The sequence below is a fragment of the Panulirus ornatus genome, chromosome 66, assembly GCF_036320965.1.
Source record: "Panulirus ornatus isolate Po-2019 chromosome 66, ASM3632096v1, whole genome shotgun sequence".
Taxonomy (NCBI): domain Eukaryota; kingdom Metazoa; phylum Arthropoda; class Malacostraca; order Decapoda; family Palinuridae; genus Panulirus; species Panulirus ornatus.
In genome coordinates this window covers 1,420,574-1,443,035 of record NC_092289.1, presented here as the reverse complement: position 1 = coordinate 1,443,035, position 22,462 = coordinate 1,420,574, and the positions used below count along the sequence as shown (strand labels likewise).

The window sequence follows — 22,462 nt, the reverse complement described above, 5'->3', positions numbered from 1 at the left end:
CAGGCCAACATGGACCTCTGGTACACTTACCTGTGCACTTGAACTCCTGATCGAGGACCTCTGTGACCAGTCTGTCCTTGAGCCTGTAAGGGGAGGAGCAGCGGACGTAGGGAGCGAGGTGAGGGGCGGCGGCCAACATGCGCCCCAGCCATGACAGATGACAGTCACAGATGAGCTTGTTGCCTGAGACTCGTAGGGCGCGCAGCCTCGGAGTGGACTCGAAGGTACCGCGCCACAAGGTCGTGATGTTATTGTTTGTCAGCGTCCTATGCCAGTGATAGTTAGCATGGCCGGGATCCAAACAGGAGGGTTAGTAACAACTTAATATAATATGACTCCTTGAACACGATGATACGGCCTTTAAGCACTGCGGTACGACCTTTGAACACGATGGCACGGCCCTTAAGCACGACGATACGGCCCTTGAGCACAGCGGCTTGAGTCTTGGGTAAAAATACCCTTGTCGTCTTTAGCCTCACCCTTAAGGGTCTGGTTAAAGACCAGACCATCATACCCAAGGGTCACACCGTCGAGTTGATGAAGGGTCGTACCGTCGTGCTCAAGGGTCGTGCAGTCGTGCTGATGTAGGGTCGTACCGTCGTGTTGAAGGGGTTAACCCATACTGTGTTGAACATGATGGAGACAAACAAGCAATCCGTGCTACACAATATATCAACTTGAGGATTTTATTAATTTCTAAATCAAATAAAAAGTAATATTTACATCTAAAGTAATACAAGACAAAGCAGAGGGTGGGTCATGCCCTCTGTGTGTTCGTGACGTCAAAACTTTATCATGGAATGAAAAAAATAGACAAACTTATAACCTAAATAAACAAAGAAGCAGCGTATGTAGCCAAAAAGAAATGTGAGAAAATCTTAAAAGAACGGGGAACGTCAACACACAAAAGACGTTAAGAAAATAATTGTCTTGTTTGGTCTTAATGTTTGCAAGACAGACCTGATCATGCACAAGCGCCAGATTGCTATGCAGGCGTGCATGATCTTAGATCTTGAGCTACTGATGTTTAAATAGTGTCTTTAACTCCACATTGACGGCCTGTATGACAATGGCGGTTGGTGAGCATAAGGCCCTCATAACCAAACCAAACAACATAACAACAAACAGTCAGTGTGGTTCCTCCACTTCGCTAACAACTGCTCGAGAAACAGTGACATTTACATTTACAACTATTTACTCTAGAGTTCTATAAACATTGTTCTGTGTGTGTGTGTGTGTGTGTGTGTGTGTGTGTGTGTGTGTAGGTCTTGAAGTACAACACTTAGAGAGAGAGAGAGAGAGAGAGAGAGAGAGAGAGAGAGAGAGAGAGAGAGAGAGAGAGAGAGAGAGAGAGAGAGAGAGAGAGGGGTAGTACTTACAGTATCTCCAGCAGTGAGAGGCCCCTGAATGCCTGTTCGTCAATACAGGTGATCTGATTCTCGTCCAGTTGTCTGTAACGACACAAATACATGAGATTAATATACCGGGAAAGTTATACTACACGGTCACGTACACCCTCACAACAACAGGCACGGCCCCAGCCACGTACACCCTCACAACAACAGGCACGGCCCCAGCCACGTATACCCTCACAACCACAGGCACGGCCCCAGCCACGTATACCCTCACAACTACGGGTACGGCCCCAGCCACGTACACCCTCACAACCACAGGCACGGCCCCAGCCACGTATACCCTCACAACTACGGGTACGGCCCCAGCCACGTACACCCTCACAACCACAGGCACGGCCCCAGCCACGTACACCCTCACAACCACAGGCACGGCCCCAGCCACGTACACCCTCACAAACACAGGCACGGCCCCAGCCACGTATACCCTCACAACCACAGGCACGGCCCCAGCCACGTACACCCTCACAACCACAGGCACGGCCCCAGCCACGTACACCCTCACAACCACAGGCACGGCTTCAAATAGAATCCTGGGCGTGGCAGTCGGCCTACACCCAACCCAGGTGTCCATCCTCCTCCATCTTCTGGGCTGGTCGGTAAATGGGCACCTGGCTTACGTTGGTGTGTGTGTGTGTGTGTGTGTGTCCATGTGTGTGTGTGTGTGTGTGTGTGTGTGTGTGTGTGTGTGTGTGTGTGTGTGTGTGTGTGTGTGTGTGTGTGTGCATTTATACACAGGAGTAAAGACTTGGAACATATATACAAGGTTAAGAGACGGGGCATATAAGTGTAAAACTTTCTTCCCGTCACACACAGATATTAATCATAATTATCAATGGTCATAAATCATACAAAATGGATAAAGAAGAAAACAAAAGAAATTCGGGTTTCCTTTTGGGGGTGGGGGATTACATTAACTTCCCATTTCAATCACTTAATTGCCATATCAGACCACATACCACGGTAATACGTTACCATTACCATCGTTACCCCAGTAATCACGGAGGAGGCGCCTCAGTCACGCCAGTTCACCAGATCTGGGCTGAGTGAATGACGAGTTTGAATCGACCAATTTATGCAAACTGGCGTACCACTACTGCTACTCAACGACCTCTTTGAAGCGATTCCAATACGCTGCCAATCCTTTACCCCCGTGAAGAGGATTGGCAAGGACTCCAATCCAACAGTTCCCGACTCTTTAATGTCTGGTCGTCTGCCACACAGCCAGCGGGCCAGCAGCGCAGACCCTCTCACACTGGTCTTTCCTCAGTGACCCTCTCACACTGGTCTTTCCTCAGTGACGCTCGACAATGTGTTTGTTTTACGTTAGTTGAGACGACACAGGCGACTTAATCAAGGCCATCACATTAGCGCTGGTCGAAGCCGCGTACCTATTTTACCGACCAACTCTTCAGGAAAAATGATAGCTGGGTTTGACTGTGGACCGACCGTCGGAATAGGATTCGAACCTATACGCTCAAATCAGGGCGGCCCGTGAATGCATTTTGGGCAACAGCGCTAACAGGTACACCACGCTGGTCGTACAGACACAATCCACGATTCTACAGTCGTACATCGAGGTAGTCAACATTTCACATTAACAAGGTGGAATACCTAATCACTAATGTCCCTACTGGTGGTTGAGGATTGTTTGGTAATGTTGATACGTGTGAGGCCAGGTGGAGCACACGTCTCTGGCCTCACTGTCTATCCTACTGAGGCAGGTGTTACACGTGACATCTGCCCTGGTTCATGGGTGTTACACGTGACATCTGCCCTGGTTCATGGGTGTTACAAGTGGCATCAGCCCTGGTTCATGGGTGTTACACGTGACATCTGCCCTGGTTCATGATGTTACGCGTGACATCTGCCCTGGTTCATGGTTGTTACGTGTGACATCTGCCCTGGTTCATGGGTGTTACAAGTGGCATCAGCCCTGGTTCATGGGTGTTACACGTGACATCTACCCTGGTTCATGGTTGTTACGTGTGACATCTACCCTGGTTCATGGGTGTTACACGTGACATCTGCCCTGGTTCATGGTGTTACGCGTGACATCTGCCCTGGTTCATGGTTGTTACGTGTGACATCTACCCTGGTTCATGGGTGTTACACGTGACATCTACCCTGGTTCATGGGTGTTACGCGTGACATCTACCCTGGTTCATGGGTGTTACGCGTGACATCTACCCTGGTTCATGGTGTTACACATGACATCTGCCCTGGGTGACGGCTATCACGAGTGGTACCAGTTCCAGGTCACACCAGTACTGGGTGACATCATCTCGTCACAGCAGTAACAACACCCCTCGCTCACACCTCCTCGGTCCAGCACAGCCTTGGTGACGGTACTGCCATTATGACGGATAATTGATTATGACGGATAATTCTCAACAGCACAACATGGCTAACAGTTATTAGAGAAGTCTATGAGAAAAATTCTCAGAACAAATCGTTGAATCCATGTTTCGAAGAAACCTAATTTCTTCAGACAAATCTATGATCCACTATCATCTTGAGATTCAGATGAAAACAGGTAATTTACTTGCCCAAATGACATACATTTCGTCATCATTCTATTCAAAACTTAATACACATTTGCTATCAACAAAAGGTAACCATCTTCCATTTTCTGTGCGTCGTAGAGTATGACCTGGGCTCCAGCTGCGATAAGATAACGTAACAATATACTCAGTGGTCGACTCGTGGTTGACCAACACTATGTCTGGCGTATCTGGTCGACGACCAAAACCTGCAGTTGTAGCAGACAATGTTATCCCTTGTACGTCTATTGTCTTACCAGGATGAACAAGGAGACCCACTATAATCTCCAGGACGAACAAGAAAACCCACTATAATCTCCAGGACGAACAAGAAAACCCACTATAATCTCCAGGACGAACAAGGAGACCAGCTATAGCCTCCAGGATAAACACGGACACGAACCATCCCCAGGATGAACAAGACCTACTCTATTCACCACATATACAGCAGGAACTCGTGCCTGCCTGCTGACCTCTGCTGCTAAACCAGTCTATAAGGACATCTGGCAGCTAACCTACATCATAGGCCTCAAATGACGACAAAAAACAACTGAACGTCAAGGATTCTGGGGTGACATAAAAGCCTTCGGTTAGGGACAAGAGGAATGTAAGCCCTTACAGTAACAGAACAGTGGAATAGCAAACGGAATAAATATAATAAGTAAAGACTGACAGAGAGAAAAGGATCGATGTTAATGAAATAAAATGAAGAGCCAGATTCCATGTCAAGAAAGGAGTGGCTGAATCTTCGATTCAAACCAGAGTGACTGACTGAGGTACATGAAGAGGTAGGAAGTGGTGAGTGTTTTCCATTGTAGATCAAAATACATTTACACTCAGGGAGACAGACAGAGAGACGAGATGTATGGCCAACCATCCCTTCAGCTAAGCTGATACAGACCCAATCCTCCGTGAAGCTAAGCTGATACAGACCCAATCCTACCCGAAGCTAAGCTGATACAGACCCAATCCTACCTGAAGCTAAGCTGATAAAGACCCAATCCTACCTGAAGCTGATACAGATCCAATCCTACCTGAAGCCAGGCTGATACACCCGACACTGCCTGCAGCTAAGCTGACACACGCCCAATCCTATATGCAGCAAAGCTATTCAGATCCAACCCTGCCTACAGCTAAGCTGACAGAGACACAGCTTAAACCGCCTGACTTGCAAATGAACTCTAACGAAGATTCTGTTCTGTTCCTAAGCCAGTGTGAGGGACTGGATAACACTGCATGAACATAACATATGACTTTTCTGTTGCACATGATCTACAACTCTCACGTATCCAATAAACACGACAAACAACTGTTGTGTTCCACAATATTGGTTTGTATCCGTGTGACTAATGGAAACAGAGTAGCCAGTAATGTACAAAACTAGTCCATTCGAAGTGACATTTTAAGTGGAACCCGTCAATGTTCTCATACAGGTTATCCAATGTTCAGCCAACTCGATATGTTTTTCTCTCTCCAAAAACCAGAGGGGTTTTGGTTAATTACAGGTCGCTGAATCTATCAATATTTCTTACAACCAAAATCTTCTGTGAAGCCAATACAATACATGAGAACTAAGCTAGATTTCTTCTCTCTTTCCGACATATCAACTTTGTCATGACACTTAAACTGAAAAGTGTTGTATGAATTCATAACAAAATAATAAACACAGCTGAAATAAATGACTACGTTTCATTGTGAGAATTTTTAAAATGAAATCATTTATGGCCACCATGACATCAAATGTCCAATACAGATGTATATAAACTACAACACACCTTCAATTCAGTCCAGTGAGAATCACATGACGAGTTGATGATATGGACAATATACACTGCTACACCAACACACGAACGCACGGACAGGTACAAAGTACTATGTCCTTCAGTTTGCCCTACAGTGTGGACACAGAACACTTGCCTCACAGTGTGGACACAGAACACTTGCTCCACAGTGTGGACACAGAACACTTGCCTCAGTGTGGACGCAAAACACTTGCCTCACAGTGTGGACACAGAACACTTGCTCCACAGTGTGGACACAGAACACTTGCCTCACAGTGTGGACACAGAACACTTGCTCCACAGTGTGGACACAGAACACTTGCCTCAGTGTGGACGCAAAACACTTGCCTCACAGTGTGGACACAGAACACTTGCTCCACAGTGTGGACACAGAACACTTGCCTCACAGTGTGGACGCAGAACACTTGCCTCACAGTGTGGACAAAGAAGTGAAGGCAGTAATGAATAATGCAACAGTTTGAACGTTTAAAGGACCCACTGAATAATTTCCAAATTCCACAGATAAATTTACATTTCCTACGTGAATATGCTGAAGTAGCGCCGTAAAACCTTTTGTAGTCAGTATAATTTACAAGTGTAAATATATAGCCTCGAGATGGGACATTTACAGTCTAATTTCCAAGAGAAATTATCTCATAAAACTAAGTTAACAAGAGAGAAACTATGTTCCCTGGATGTATACCTTGGAAATTTAATGTTTAATTTGCATACACAAAGTTTTACAGCCAGATCATCTGATACGGATAACATGTGTAAATAACCAATCAAGTACTGTGTAAAACAGAAGATAAATCAGAGGTTTACGCAGTGATACATGATAATGAGGTTTGGTTTAACATGTGATGATAAAGAACGTAAGCGTCACAAGAACATATGGTACTAGATATAGACTTCGTTATCGTCCTAAGAACACTTGTACAATACTAAATATTCTAAGCTTATCATTAGCTTGTCATCCAACCCCACAAAAAAAAAAAAAAAAAACATTTACAACCTAAAGATATGCTACTTATAATACCAGAACTCATGAGCATTGATTACCTTCTAAGTTTAGATCAACAAAAATGTTCACACAAGTTATTGGACATGATGAACAAGCGTGTTCATAACCATGGTTAAGGACGTATAACTTCATTAAGTTTCAACAACTGGCAGTTTGAACAACTGTTCAACTATCCTTAAATAGCGAATATAGCTAAGATCAGATCTTTGAAAACTGTATAAATATCTATGAATATTCTTCTATCTAAATCTTTTTGCGACACTTTCTTGTTAAAACGCAGGCTTTCTTTTTTTTAATATATTGGATGATTAATCAAGACAACAAAGAGAATTAGAAAAAGAGTCTCGTTTATTAAATAATTTTTTACTATTCGAATAATTAACCAACCACTTTACTCACACATGGGGAAAAATATTACACAGACAAATGAGTTTATTTTTCGTTTTGATAAAAAACAGCATCCACAAAAAGCTGGATCCACTGTAACAATGGTAACATCCAATCTAACAAATCCACACTTATTCTAACGAAAGCCACATCCACCTTAACAAAAGCCACATCCACCTTAACAAAAGCCACATCCACCTTAACAAAAGCCACATCCACCTTAACAAAAGCTACGTCAACTTGAAAAAAAGTCACATCCATCTTAACAGCAGCCACGTCCACCACGGCAGAGCCACATCCACCTTAACAAAAGCCACATCCACCTCATATTCCCTCATGACAGGCCTCAAAACAGCCTCCCATAACGTGTGAGGCGACAACACATAATGATACCATGACCAGACCAGCTGGACGACCCCTACCCTGGTCAGCACGGGGACTCGAACCCCAGTTCTGCAAGATGAATTTCCAGAAACTACGTATGTCTGTAAGCCCTTCATCCACTCCAGGTAAACTGGAAAGGGGTGAATGATAAATGAATGGAACATGAGGGAAGAGGATAAGAATAAGAATGGAGAAGGAATGGAATAGTGTGGAACGCGAAAGTAGGAAAGACGTGGAAGGAAAGCAATGTAAGAGAAGAAAATACATATACATATACGAGGACAAAGAATGAGGGGAGGAGGAGAGAAGAAGAATAAACGGAGAAGAGAAAAGAGAAGTGAGGAGTGACAATGGTTAATGGTAGGGAAAGAAGGAGAGGAAGATGGCGTGGATGATGAAGGCTGGTTAGAGAGACAGGGAGAGACGAGAGATGGAAAGGAGGAAGAAGAGTGAGGGAAACACGTATGGTGAAGCAGAGAGAGAGAGAGAGAGAGAGAGAGAGAGAGAGAGAGAGAGAGAGAGAGAGAGAGAGAGAGAGAAGTGAGAGGAGAGACAGAAGAAGCAGAGACACGAATCGCAAGTAAGAGGGAAATGTAAAAAGGGAAAATCTAAGGCAAAATATAATGCAAACGATGAATTCAACACAATACGATCGTTGTGCATGTCGGGACTACCCTTAGCTATGGTGGCATGACTCAGACCTGACCCTTAAGGGCAAGGTCTAAGGTCAGGTCATCGTACAGAGGAGGAACACGACCTAATCTCCCTTGGCAACAGTTCAATAACGACACTAACCACCATAATTAACTATCCATCAATACTTAAACAAATCCCCTTAAATTAAGAGATTATACGGACGAACCCTCGCATCCTCAGCCAATTATTATCGACTTAGTGAGCAACAAGAGCTGTGGAGGCAGGACAATGGGTCATAATTAAATGAACGGTGTTTAGGTAACAACGGTTGAGCGCTGTTGTGGTAGTGGAGGGGGGGGGGGGGGGATTAGACCGTGGTATGGGTGCCAGGCTGTTCATGTGACCCCGGCAGGTTGTGGTACGGCTGCACGACTTGAATGGTCGTGTGACCAGACTGCCACTACCGTAGCTCTACCCACTTCATACTGACACTTAAAGGACAACATTTCGAGTTGTTACGAGTTCAGTCTTGGAGTGGAGAATGGCAAGTGGGTAGGTGAGGTTCGACACTGTAGAGGACAGGGCCACTTTCAGTAAAGAAAATGGGTTGCTCAAAGGTAAGCTTGAACTCAAGCACAAGAAACGTACAGTAAATACTTTGATATGTCGTGAAGTTATTTACGAGTGTATGGATCAAGAAGAGCAATGGTTCTAAGACCGACCCTGAGGCACGCCACTGGTGAAGCCCAACCCATGACAACAAGGCTACCCCGTCTTGTCTTCCCTTCCACTGCTTCTCCATCTTGCGGTATGGAACATGGACCCTGAGAGCCAAACCTTATAAACCATTACAAAGTTCTGAAATGCAAACCTCAGGAGTCAAAATATCAAGGTAGGTAGAACACGAAAGCAATTCTAAGTTCAGTAGAAAAAGAATGGACTCAACTGAGAGGATCAACAAGAGAACCAAAAAGAACAGGACAGGATATATGTTGTGAGGAGGAAGTCTGCTGACAGATGTGGTGGAGGGAAGACGTGATGACAGATGACCAAGAGGAAGGAGGATGATGTCTATGGTGGATGACCTGAGGGTCAGGAGAGGTCATGATGACAAGGAGAGGAAAGCCAAGAAGAGAAGTTGGGTCACAGTGACGTCCTCAAACTAGAGCTGCCTGAAGACGCCAAAGACTGTTTGACCCTTGAGGGTCATGTCAAAGGTCACGCCATCATATCCAAGGAGCTTAATGGTCTAAAAATAATGTATATTAATGATATTCATCGAAGTATTCACATAAAAATACCTCATCTCCTATAAACAAGCCACTCACAGTACATATAAGACTCTGTATCATTAAGCCTTCACCATAATAGTCGAGAGAGAGAGAGAGAGAGAGAGAGAGAGAGAGAGAGAGAGAGAGAGAGAGAGAGAGAGAGAGGAGAGAGAGAGAGAGAGAGAGAGTCTGGCAGTGATGTCCACAGATCCAGCCGTTTCTGTTGTCCCACGCCACCGCTGTCTGTTATCCTATGCTGCAAGTTAGCCACCAGCGACTTTCTGTTATTCTCGCTTAGCTACCGTTGATGCTGCTCGCTAATACTGTTGTTCATCCTACTGTTCTGACAGCTACTGTTGTTCCAATGTTGTATCAAATACTCTTGTTAATCCTGCTACTGTTGGAAGTACTCCTATTGCTAGCAACACCCGTTGTTGTGTTTCGATTGCTATTATTACTGCTTGTACAGCCATTCCTATTGCCAACAATACTATATACACTTCCCTTACTGGTGTCGTATATCTAAGTGTAGCACAGGGATATATTTCAACTTCTGTTTCCCCGTTGTAGCTGTGTCAAACGGCTGTGCCGATCCATCTGCTGCTCCAGCTACCACTATATCTGTTTCATTCGCCATGTTGGCTACCTGCATCTGCTGCTCATTCATTCCTCTACTACTACTACTACTACCACAATTCTAACATCTAACCACAAAGAGACCCATATATAACCGCTACCACAGTACCATTACAAACCATTCTTACGACTACCATCACTAACAGAATTATCTGCTGACCAGGGCCACATATTGCCAAGCCTTGCACGAAAAAAGACAATGGAGGATAGTGAGCACTGACAGTGAATGATGGTGGGATTACTAGAGGGGGAAGGGAAGGAAGGGGCTTAGAGGGAGACAGTGAAGGGTGCTCAGAAGGGAAGGAATGGGTGATAGTGATGGCGGGAGAGATGATAGGGAAGGAGACATAGTGAGGACAACGGATCACAGTCGAGGGAGAAGCGATCATGATAACAGTTTGAGGAAGGTGATAGTGATGATAGTGATATTACAACTAAAGATAGTGAAGATGACTGAAGTCGTGGTAATAATGAAGGCCATAATGGTGATGGTGGCGTTTGTGTTGATAGTGATGGATGGTGAACAATTGTGATGATAATGCGAGTTGATACACAGGGAGAAACGGGAAGTGAAACCATAAAGAAAGGAAATGAAGTGTATAAGGAAAGAAGAAGAAGAAGAAAAAGAAGAAAAGGAAAGATCAATGAAAGAGGAGAAGATGGAAAGGGAAGGAAGTGAAGATAAATGATCGAGTGATGGAAAAAGATAAAAAAGAAAGTATTTAAGTAGATAAATCATATAACTTATGTATACTGTTTTGTTTATATTCTGAGAGTAAGTATAGTATCATACTGAGGATAACGAAGCAGGATAGAATGAAAGCGACTGAAAGAAAGGGAAGGGTAAGCAAGGGCGGAGATAATAGAAGGAAAGAAAAAAAGGAAAAGGAAACGGAAAAGACAGAGGAAAAAAAGAGGAAGGGAAGGACACGGAGGGGGGAAAAAAGGGGATGGGGGAAAAGGGGTGCAGGAAAGGGGGTTGGTTTGGTCGGGGGATTGGGAGGGGGTTATCATACAGGACCAGGAGGGGGGGCATCTCTTCCTCAACCCAGGATCCCAGGTTGTTGGGGCGACTTGTGGAGGGCGGGTCCCGGCCGGTCCCAGACACTGACAACTGTGGCCAGTTTTAAGACTTGAGAAAATTGGTGTTTCCTGAGTTGTGCTCCTGCTGCCCTCAACACCACGACCAGGACGAATATATATATATATATATATATATATATATATATATATATATATATAAATATATTGCTCTCTCTTTTACAAATGCGAGTCTTTCCCGCCTTATGGAGGTAGCGTAAGCAATGCGGCTTTGAGAAAAAAAAATCTTCGCTTGGCTCTTCCTACATCTTTTTTCCACCTTTGGAAAATGATAATAAAGGAAGAGAGGAAGGCTATATCTAATCTCTGTACTTCATGAAGGCTCTTAATGATCTACTACAATCATCACTAATATCTAAATCATTACATATTACACATATTCACTAGTCATGGCTGAATTTAGTTTTCTACGATGACGTACGACATAATCAAAAAGGATGGAGAAAAGTGGAGGTAAATGTGGAAAATAACTCAGAGGACATCCAGGAATTATTTCACGAGCCAGAATCACCAACTTCTTAATTATCAATTTGGTTATCAAAGCTTTACTATAACTAAGAAACCTTATACATTTCTTACCCATATATTCACGTGTTTTCTAAGGATGTATTTTATGGAAAATAAAACTATCTATAATCCTCTAATTATACCAAGTGCGCTCTGCAACAATTAACTTGAAAATAAGACGAATCTGGAGACAAGACGGACGCGACCCGGAGGAAGACAGAGCCAAAGATCACTAGATATGCAAAAGATCATTATAACGAAATGCTAGGCTATGGGGCAGGACAATGGCCCTCAGTGCCACGTAGGGCTGCGTCAGATGTGATGATATCCTTGTGTTGCTGCAGGAGACGAAGTCCAGCAGGAGGGAGGATGTGGTGGCGTAAGGCAGGATAAGCTATACCAGGATGATGGCAGACATGGACGACACAATAACTAACACCATAACCACAACAATGACTCGTGTGCGGAATTCACAAGCAGAACACAACTGACCAATGACAAGTCTGTTCGAACAACAGAAATAATCAGAGACTCTACAATCTGTGTCCCGTGACACGTGTATAAATAATAATGCAGAGATAAAGGTTGTAATTATCATTATAACAGAATTCATCACAGATGCCACATGGTCAATCTCCAGTCCAGACTCATGGTCATGAATTCATCCTTTACCTTAAGTTAAACAAATGTTCATATTGCATGTTATGAACGTACACACACACACACACACACACACACACACGCACACACATATATTTCCTGCACGTAACCTTGGCTGTCTAACGCAGTTCCTCTGCACCAATTTGGCCAGACGTCTTCCTCATTTTTCTTCCTCATTGAGTCAGTTCTGAGTCTCGGGTTTGGGTGACACTTTACTACTTATTCAAGCAACAACTGCAGGAAGCTGTCGAGATTTCAAAGACATGCTTTATTACTGCTTTACTTAACAACGGCGAGAAAATGTCCATATTTCAAATACCTTACTTTACTCGCTTTAAAAACAGACAGAAAGTGTTCCTATAACCACAGAGCTTCTCACATTGAAGTAAATAAATTCATCACTTCAGACAGCATCGACCTCTTATACTCTGACATTTCAAGGCTCAGTAGCTCACGACATTAATATATTTATATCAATAAAACTTTTGATAAATTATGATGACACGTATTAACCCCAGCTCAGCAATCTGACTTGTTGATGAAAGATTTCTTACAATCCAACTGAAATATTGATCAAAAACGTAAATTAATCATAAGCGGATATCAGAGCTACGAGTTTAATCCCAAATTTTCTGTGAGACCTGACGTGTGATCCCTGAACAGCGGCTAAAATGATCCTCGACATTTCATAAGCAACTACTGGTACTTCTCCAGATCTGAGGAAGGTTCAAATATATCCATATTTAGTTGTGTTTACAGATACACACCTGAGTTGCACTTCACATGTGACAGGAGGACAATACACAAAAAGAAAAGTTATATAAGGATATAGGATTACACAGACTATGGGATTACACAGATAATATAGAATTACGCAGACAATATGGGATTACATAGACAATATGGGATTACACAGACAATATAGGATTTACGCAGACAATGAGCTGAAATAACACAATTATATTCTTCACAAAGAAAAGCAAAATCATGAAAAATTAGAAAATGAAATGACCCGTAGAGAGAGAGGAATTATTCGAAAGTATTGAGAGGAAGGAAGAGAAAATCATAATAAATAGCAGGAAGGAGAAGCATGTTGTGATAACTAAAGAAGAAAGTCATAGACGAATGATGATGAAATTTAGTGGAAACAGAACTACCTCAAAAGAAAACAAAAATCATCAAAAAATATCGCAGGAGAGTCGACTTAAAAATGTGCACCAAGACTGGAGACAGACCCCCCCTAGAAAAAAAAATCATAACGAAGGAAAATCTGGAAAATACAAGAGGGGAGACTGAGAGAAAAAGGAAAGTAAAAAGTATTGTGCAGGAGCGTGGCAGAGAGACCAAACAGATGCATTATGTAGGAGGACCGGGGAAGGCTGGGCCGCCCCGGGGGATGGCCGGGAGGAAGAGCAGGGAGGAGGAAGACTTAGGAAGAGCAGGAGGTGTGGAGGAACACAGAGGAGGAGGAGGAGGAGGAGAAAGACGCCACGGGAGAAATGAGGAAGCATAGCGGGGCAGGTAAAAAGGAGAAAAGGAGTTGAGGAGGAAGCGAAAGGTGCACCACAGACACACATAACAGGAGAAACAATAGACAAAAGATCTATTGAACTGACGCAGGCGGTAGGTAGGTAGGGAGGTAGGTAGGTAGGTAGGTAGAGGGTTGTGTGAACACTTACAAATATCGCAGTTGGGAAAGGCCTCGCAACATTTTCTTGGCAATGATTTTCAGCTGGTTACGATTCAGCGTTCTGTAACAAGAAGAGAAATTTGTTAGTCCTACACAAGAAGGGGCGCAGCGGGCACCAGGACGCGCGCGCACGCCAGCCATGGACTATATACAGTTTTATGTCGGGAGAAAAACCCTCTCAAGTGACGTAACATCCAGGCGGATGGCGGACTCATGATGTGTTGCGTTCTTTTATGATTTTTATCATACGGTAAAAATTATTTATATATATCGTACAGAACTTGCTTAGAAAAATAATCATATATGTAGTCATTTATTTTATACATTATTATTTTTTATACTTCATCTTATTCACTGTTACTCTGGCTATAACAGTTTAACCTATTTTTGCCCCTAAAGACAGGAAATGCGAGATTTTCAGGCCGAAGCGAGAAGACTTGTTCGAGTAATTTGCTTAGTCGCAAATAATTAGTAAGACAGAGACGAAAAAACAGAAAATATTGCTCAGCGAGTAGCAATACTGGGTTGGAGGAAGGAATGGGGTTAGTTTTAAAATGGGGAGTGGTAATGGGTGAAGGGAGAATGGGATGGAGATGCAGGGAGCGTTGTCTGAGGGAGATAGGGAGTAGTACAGATGTACACAGTGTTCACCAGGGAGACGAACAGAAGGTAATGTGTTAAGATGAGATTAGAAACACACACACACACACACACACACACACACACATACAACATATGGGACCCCATCAGTGTAGAACCCCCTCCTAAATCACCAGCAGATAACTACAAATAGTTAAATACACGAAACCTTCCAGAACTGGGGCTCCACAAGTGTGGAACTCCCACCACGTATTGTATAAATTGGGAATTACATATACTAACTCCAGTATAGTGAAGCCAACGAGTGAAAAAATCCCTCTCCTTATTGTATAATCAGGTTTAATACAAGCATTGCTGCATGTGGGCAAAGCAGACGATAACTGGTGCGTCAACCATAAGGGAAGGATATACACAACCATAATGGAAGGATATACAACCATAATGGAAGGATATACAACCATAATGGAAGGACATACACAACCATAATGGAAGGCATATACCACCATAATGGAAGGATATACACAACCATAATGGAAGGACTTACACAACCATAATGGAAGGACATACACAACCATAATGGAAGGACATACACAACCATAATGGAAGGACATACACAACCATAATGGAAGGACATACACAACCATAATGGAAGGATATACACAACCATAATGGAAGGACATACACAACCATAATGGAAGGATATACACAACCATAATGGAAGGCATATACCAACCATAATGGAAGGACATACACAACCATATTGGAAGGATATACACAACCATAATGGAAGGATATACACAACCATAATGGAAGGACATACACAACCATAATGGAAGGATATACACAACCATAATGGAAGGATATACACAACCATAATGGAAGGATATACAACCATAATGCAAGGTTATACGCATAACCATACTGGAAGCAGGGTTGTGCGACCCTTGAGCAGGCTGGTACGACCCTTGATCACGATGCACGATACGTGGGTATGATAATGTCACAGTTGGTGTGGCAGTAAAGAAAAGATCACACTATAGGTACAGAAGAACATGTAAACAACGGTCAAGAGAGACAAAAGCTTCACAGAAAACGGGAGGAATAAAGACATAATGTCTGGGGTCGAGGGAGAAAATGGGAGAGAGGATTCCATTTGCTATGCAGAACATGGAGTACGCCGGTCACTCTTGAGGGTGTGTGTGTATGGTCACCTCCCCACAACAGGCTCCTCCCCACTCCTCCCCAGACTGGTGGCCACTTGGGAGTAATGGCGAAGGAGACAGGGAGAGAATATTGTAGGGTGGGAAACAGTTTAGGGGGGATGTAGGGAGAGTATAGCACGGTGGTATAGCAAGGTTAGGGAGGATAAAGGGGTGGGTAGTGGGAGCAACAAGGTGGGGAGGAGGGTGACACTGAGTCGGGGACGTAACAGAGAGGGGTAGGGTTGTAACACGGTCGGTGGGGAGTGTAACACAGAGGTTAAGGGTTGTAACATAGAGGTTAAGGGTTGTAACACGGAGGTTAAGTGTTGTAACACGGAGGTTAAGTGTTGTAACACGGAGGTTAAGGGGTGTAACACGTTGGGCAGGGAGGATGAGGCACTTGGGGACCTGGATCACAGCCACACTCCACCACAGAGACAGAAGAGACCCTTAACCACATGAGACATGTCTCTCCACCACACGAGACATGTCTCTCCACCACATGAAACATGTCTCTCCACCACATGAGACATCTCTCTCCACCACATGAGACATCTCTCTCCACCACACGAGACATGTCTCTCCACCACACGAGACATGTCTCTCCACCACACGAGACATGTCTCTCCACCACACGAGACATGTCTCTCCACCACACGAGACATCTCTCTCCACCACATGAGACATGTCTCTCCACCACATAAGACATGTCTCTCCACCACACGAGACATGTCTCTCCACCGTCCAGCTCTGGTGGGGCGCCACACGGGGCCTGGAGGGAAGGCGGCGCCACAGTAAAACAAGGTGCAGGTCGTCCATAGAGTCTTCCAGCACCTCCAGACGTGTGGCCACATACCTGCTGGAAGCTTAGATTCAGAGACCTGACCTACTATCCCCTGAAAAACACACACACACACACACACACACACACACACACACACACACACAATGTTTAAAATAACATGTAACGTTATGCAGAGAAATAGCCTTTTAAACGTACCATTACAAATCTTACATGACGGCTTGACAGGACGTGACTAACGTTATTTAACAGCGTGACAGACCGTGACTCACGTTATAGAACAGCGTAACGGGACGTAACAAACGTTACGTAACAGTGTAACAGCCCCATTTAACACCAAGTAGGACGACCACAAAGCAACCGCAGGCGGCGGGGTGACGGTCGGAGCGCCTGGCCGCACCTGCGGTCACAGATGTGGGGCCTGCGGTCTCCTGCTGCTGTCGGGGGAGGGTTGGGGCGGGGCGGGGCATGGGGCGGGGCGTTGGGGGGGGGGGGTCTGTTGGGGTGCCAAGCCGCCCCCTGCTGAAGCAAGAACGACAAGTTGAAGATCAACATAGGGGCGTTAATCACATGGAGTACATACTTCAATACACCTTTATGGTTCTTCTATCTACGGTTACTGGTAGGGTAATAACCATCTGTTTCCTTGTTTGATCACTGCTTGGTCGTTAGCCCACACAAGCCCTACACCATCATCCCCCCACCACACAACACCCCCTCCCCCTTACATCACTAACCATCACCTCCATAACTATACTGCCCTATGACCATCCTGAACCCAGTTTTCTTACTATATCCGTCACACATAATGGCGCTTGTGGCACCATTGATACACGTAATGATTTAAGCGATGGTTGAGAGAGAGGGTTGATAACGATCATGGTGCCTCGTTACTACGTGTTACATGATGGTAACGCCACCGAGAGAGAGAGAGAGAGAGAGAGAGAGAGAGAGAGAGAGAGAGAGAGAGAGAGAGAGAGAGAGAGAGAGAGAGACCCACCTGACATATATATATACTCAATACCCACATGACCACACTCACCACCCAGGCCTCTGATTGAGTCAGTCCATCACAGAAAACGAAGTGCAGGACAGACTTTAATGGGGACCCCCGAGTCAAATATCTCGAGGGGGGGGGGGGGGGGAAACACACACACACACACACACACACACACACACACACTAGGGTATGTGAGGAACAGCTACAGGTGTCGATATGACACGTCAAACGCGAGTGACTTTAGGCCTTATGGATGTATTCACAGGGAGGCAGCCGGGAAGAGATTAGTCTATTCAGATAGATTTATTACTATTAATCTCCCTTGTGAGGAAATCCTCGAGTGGGGAGCCTCCTCACGTCAGAGCAGGATTACCCCATGGCGGGTCTGGTGTAATGCCGGATTTATGAGACGTGAGAAATCGCGCTTGTCCTGCTAATATGATGGAGATTTATGGCAGTCGCAAGGCTTTAAATTTCCAAACTGGTTCGGTATATATATTACTTCGTGGGCGCTGGTAGACGGGTCTGGGAACTGAGAGCCATTTGCATGAAGGGACATTTGAGGGACTTTAACGTGAAGGGACATTTGAGAGCCTTTGGCTTGAAGGGACATTTGAGAGCCTTTGGCTTGAAGGGACATTTGAGAGCCTTTGGCTTGAAGGGACATTTGAGGGCTTTTGACAATCAATTATATAATTTTTCAGACGAGGTAACGAAAGGTGAAAATAACCTTCAACTGTCTGATACATTTCTCATTTAGATGCCAAATTCATCCGTCATCATTTGATCAAACAATAAACCCCCAGAAAAACAGTTCATCAAAACTGTTCAAAATCAAACGCAACAGATACAGGAAAACGGGAAGCAGAAATAGAGGAACGTCTCCGTTTCCTTGAGCAAGTGTGAGGCGCGTGGTAGCGTGGACACGGGCGTCGTGTTTACCTCCAGGCTGTCGATAGTGGCCACAATATCTGTCGTCGCGCCGGCAAATCAACGACAAGAGACGTGAGGGACGACAACAAGGGCAGCAGCTGGTCTGGTCGCCCTTGCCCACTCCCTCGTCACGTCGTTGTAGTCGTTAGTGTCGTCGTAACGGACGTGCAGGAGGGGCCCCACTGCCACCCATAAAACATAAGGGGGGGCGTGAGGTGTGATTCCCCCGGGACGCCACGACTTAGTGAGCTGGGGAGATGGGGAGAGGCTGGCTGGGGGGAGAGGGGGAGATGGGGAGAGGCTGGCTGGGGGGAGAGGGGGAGATGGGGAGAGGCTGGCTGGGGGGAGAGGGGGAGATGGGGAGAGGCTGGCTGGAGGGAGAGGGGGAGATGGGGAGAGGCTGGCTGGGGGGAGAGGGGGAGATGGGGAGAGGCTGGCTGAGGGGAGAGGGGGAGATGGGGAGAGGCTGGCTGAGGGGAGAGGGGGAGATGGGGAGAGGCTGGCTGGAGGGAGAGGGGGAGATGGGGAGAGACCGGTTGGAGGGGGAGAAAGAAACACCTTTGGGTAAAAAAGAAAGATATGGCTCCGTAGAGAGAGAGAGAGAGAGAGAGAGAGAGAGAGAGAGAGAGAGAGAGAGAGAGAGAGAGAGAGAGAGAGAGAGAGATAAGGCGCGTCTTCTGCTTTTGTGTACGTAGAAGGGTCACTAATTCTGTACTCTGTGTGACGAATGGACCTTGTGATCTGACTGATTGGTTTGTGGGGTCATAAAGTGTTAAGACACGTCTCGTCAGGAGGGAGGGATGATGAGGGAGGCGCCAGGCATCCTCTGGGAGGCAGGTCGGAGGTCACCCGAGGTTCCTGGGAGAGAGGCAGCGGTGAGAGTGGGAGGGGAGGATGGATGGCCAGGGTGAGTGTGATGTGAGACAAAGATCCTCTCCAGTTTTCACCCAAGGAGGCTATAACACTCGACCTGTTGCTTGCCTCCTCAAGCCATCTCACATATTCCTTCATTTCACTGTCCTCTCTCTCTCTCTCTCTCCCTCTCTCTCTCTCTCTCTCTCTCCTCTCTCTCTCTCTCTCTCTCTCTCTCTCAGGAATCAGGGTTACCATTACCATCCTACAACAAGCGATGTCATAGATCGTTTCGTCTCGTATCATGTGGCTTTCCTATATATTCTCATTCCTCATCCAGACTTGCCTATAACTCCCTCATTCATGAACTTCGTCCTCATTCCCTCTAACCTTATCCTTCACTCTCGTCTCGACTCACACAGGTCGGCTACAGTGACGTCATACGGTCTCTCCGTCACCTGAGGCGAATATCAACATGATCGAGTTTGTTATGTCGATATGATGGTACACTTCCCTCACATGTCAGGGAAACGAATCTCATTATTACATGTTGTCAGCAGAGTGCGCACTCAGGCATGATTTTCCCTCTATCTCCCTCGTTCTCTCCAACCTGCACCAGGTCCTCCCACACACACACACACACCCATGCCATCTTAGCATCCATAATATTCATTGGAAACGGGACTCTCACCGTCGAAGTCAGCACCACAATAATCGGTACTTGTCCAGGCGCAACAAGACGTCTAATTAATACCCAGAGCTTTTATGTTCCTTGTGTTGCTTATCTACGTCGAGATCCTGTTATACAACTTCTTGCGCCGAGTTAACAATTCTCTAATCTCTGCAGCACATGACGTACCTCACCCACTTCCCATCACAGTATCAATAACAAAAGAAGACACTAATGCACTTGTGTCTACGTCTCACGGTACATCTTCACTTGTCTATCACTACACGGGGAACACAACAGCCACAGCATCTTCGTTACTAACTCTCCCCTCCTCCTCAGCCCTCGAGTCCTGGATCTTCACACACCCTCATGTGAAGGTTGTTTCTGATCACTGGTCCTAAATCTGATTCAAAAACTCCAGTTCGTCTTATAACTTTTTTGAATTTCGTCTATGATCAAATTCAAACAGTTTCAGAGAACATTAATAATAATACTTGTTTCCTACTTCTATGAGCACGACGGTACGACCGTTGAGCATGGCGGCATGACCCTTGAGCACGACGGTACGACCGCTGAGCATGGCGGCATGACCCTTGAGCACGACGGTACGACCGTTGAGCATGACGGTGCGACTCTCGAGCATGAAAGTACGACCCATGAACATGACGGTGCGACCCTTGGGTTCGTCGGTATGTTCCTTGGATGTGATGGCCTGTGGTCTTTGACCTGACCCTGCAGGATGTGGTCAAAGGCCAGGCCATCATATTAAAGGGTGGTATCGTGTTCAAGGGTCGTATCCTCGTGCTCAAAGGTCGTATCCTCGTGCTTCAGGATCGTACCGTCGTGCTCAAGGGTCGTACCGTCGTGCCCAAGGATCGTACCGTCGTGCTCAAGGGTCGTACCGTCGTGCTCAAGGATCGTCCCGTCGTGCCCAAGGATCGTACCGTCGTGCTCAAGGGTTGTACCGTTGTGCTCAAGGATCGTCCCGTCGTGCCCAAGGATCGTACCGTCGTGCTCAAGGGTCGTACCATCATTCTCAAGGGTCGTACCCTTGCATTCAAGGGTCGCATCGTCCTACTCGAGAGGCTAAGCCGACCCAAATGGTCCACACTGGAACACATCTGCAGTGTCCCCCTCCACACGAGCCGTCTGTCTCCACATCAGCTCCACCTGTGCCTCGTGTCGTGCCAGTGCCTCCCTCCCCACACCACCAAGGTCTTCCAACCGGGGAAATATATCCATTTCTAATGGTCTTACGTCATGTCATCTTGTGCCGATCCATAAGTACGCTCTGGTCATGTCTCACGTCAGAATCTCATCGCTGGTAAACGATCATAAACACAGTCTCTCTCCCCGCGCAGCAGGCCGTCGCTGGGTACCTTCCCACACACCGTCTCGGGACGTCCGCTATTTTTCAGCGGTTCTCGCCAACGAGCTGCTCGCTAAATATAATGGCGGACTGTTTCACGGTTGTCAGCCCTTTCGCTTCTTTTAAAGCTGTGGATTTATTGTCTCGCTTACGCGAGCTTGTTCAGCTAAACAGGCTTGGGTTATATTGCAATTTCTTGGGTCGTTCTCTCGAAGGACTTGGCAATTCACTTCCTTCATTGTATCCATAAACAATTATTAAACATTTCAGATCATATTCGGCAAGTTTTATCTTCATAATATAAAAAGAAAAACATCAAATTCTTATCATCACGTCTGGACACATCACTGTCTCCCTAAATATGATGGAAATTAATTTTCGACTACCTGGTGCCCGAGGAGGAGCAGACAACCCATAAACTCCACACGGGGACGCAGTCTGTCAACACTGCCCTCCCCTCCACATCCAGGGATCCAGGCACAACAAATTATTGTCAACTCCCGGGAAAAATTTAAGGTGTGGCAACAGCCATGGTTACAGCACTGTAATATACGTAGTCTCCTGTAGTAGGGCACTGTACGTGTTACAGGACGTAGCCTCCTGCAACGAGGCACTGTAGTGGTACGCTGGAAACAGTGTGTGTGGGTCAGCAAGATCCAGTGTAGGTATACGGTATACAACGGTCAGCCAGCATACGGTAACACAATACGGGCCAACACGGTAGAGGTACAATAGTAATATGAGCTGCTTAACATAATGACAATCTAATGTCTAAGTTGGGCACCTTACGATATCAAATCAATTCGCCTTTACCCGCTTTAGCGAGGTAGCGTTACGAACAGACGACTGACTCTCTGAGGAAATATTCTCGCTTGGGTCCTTTCCCGGTGTGATAATACAGGAGGGAAAGATTTTCTGTCACTACCCCTGCTACCGCCTCTCTACGTCGTTTTCTATGACCTACAAGAAATACATGAGTCGTGGTCTTGCCACATTTCCCCA

The 22,462-nt window shown here is 45.6% G+C and overlaps 1 protein-coding gene across 4 annotated transcripts in view; it reads right to left on the bottom strand.

The window, feature by feature from the left end:
- The window catches only part of LOC139746765 (protein slit-like), a 737,327-nt gene that overhangs the window by 128,605 nt on the left and 586,260 nt on the right, over positions 1-22,462 (bottom strand). For 3 of the 4 annotated variants that reach the window (XR_011712223.1, XM_071658271.1, XM_071658272.1), the window contains exons 5-7: positions 14,022-14,093; positions 1,380-1,451; positions 31-266 (exon numbers count right to left, since the gene is read on the bottom strand). Coding sequence is in view for 3 of the 4 variants with exons in the window: in XM_071658271.1 (XP_071514372.1) it covers positions 31-266; positions 1,380-1,451; positions 14,022-14,093 (380 nt within the window). In the remaining variant the exon portion in view is untranslated. The remainder of the gene's footprint in view (positions 1-30; positions 267-1,379; positions 1,452-14,021; positions 14,094-22,462) is intronic. The other variant, XM_071658273.1, reaches the window with a different exon arrangement.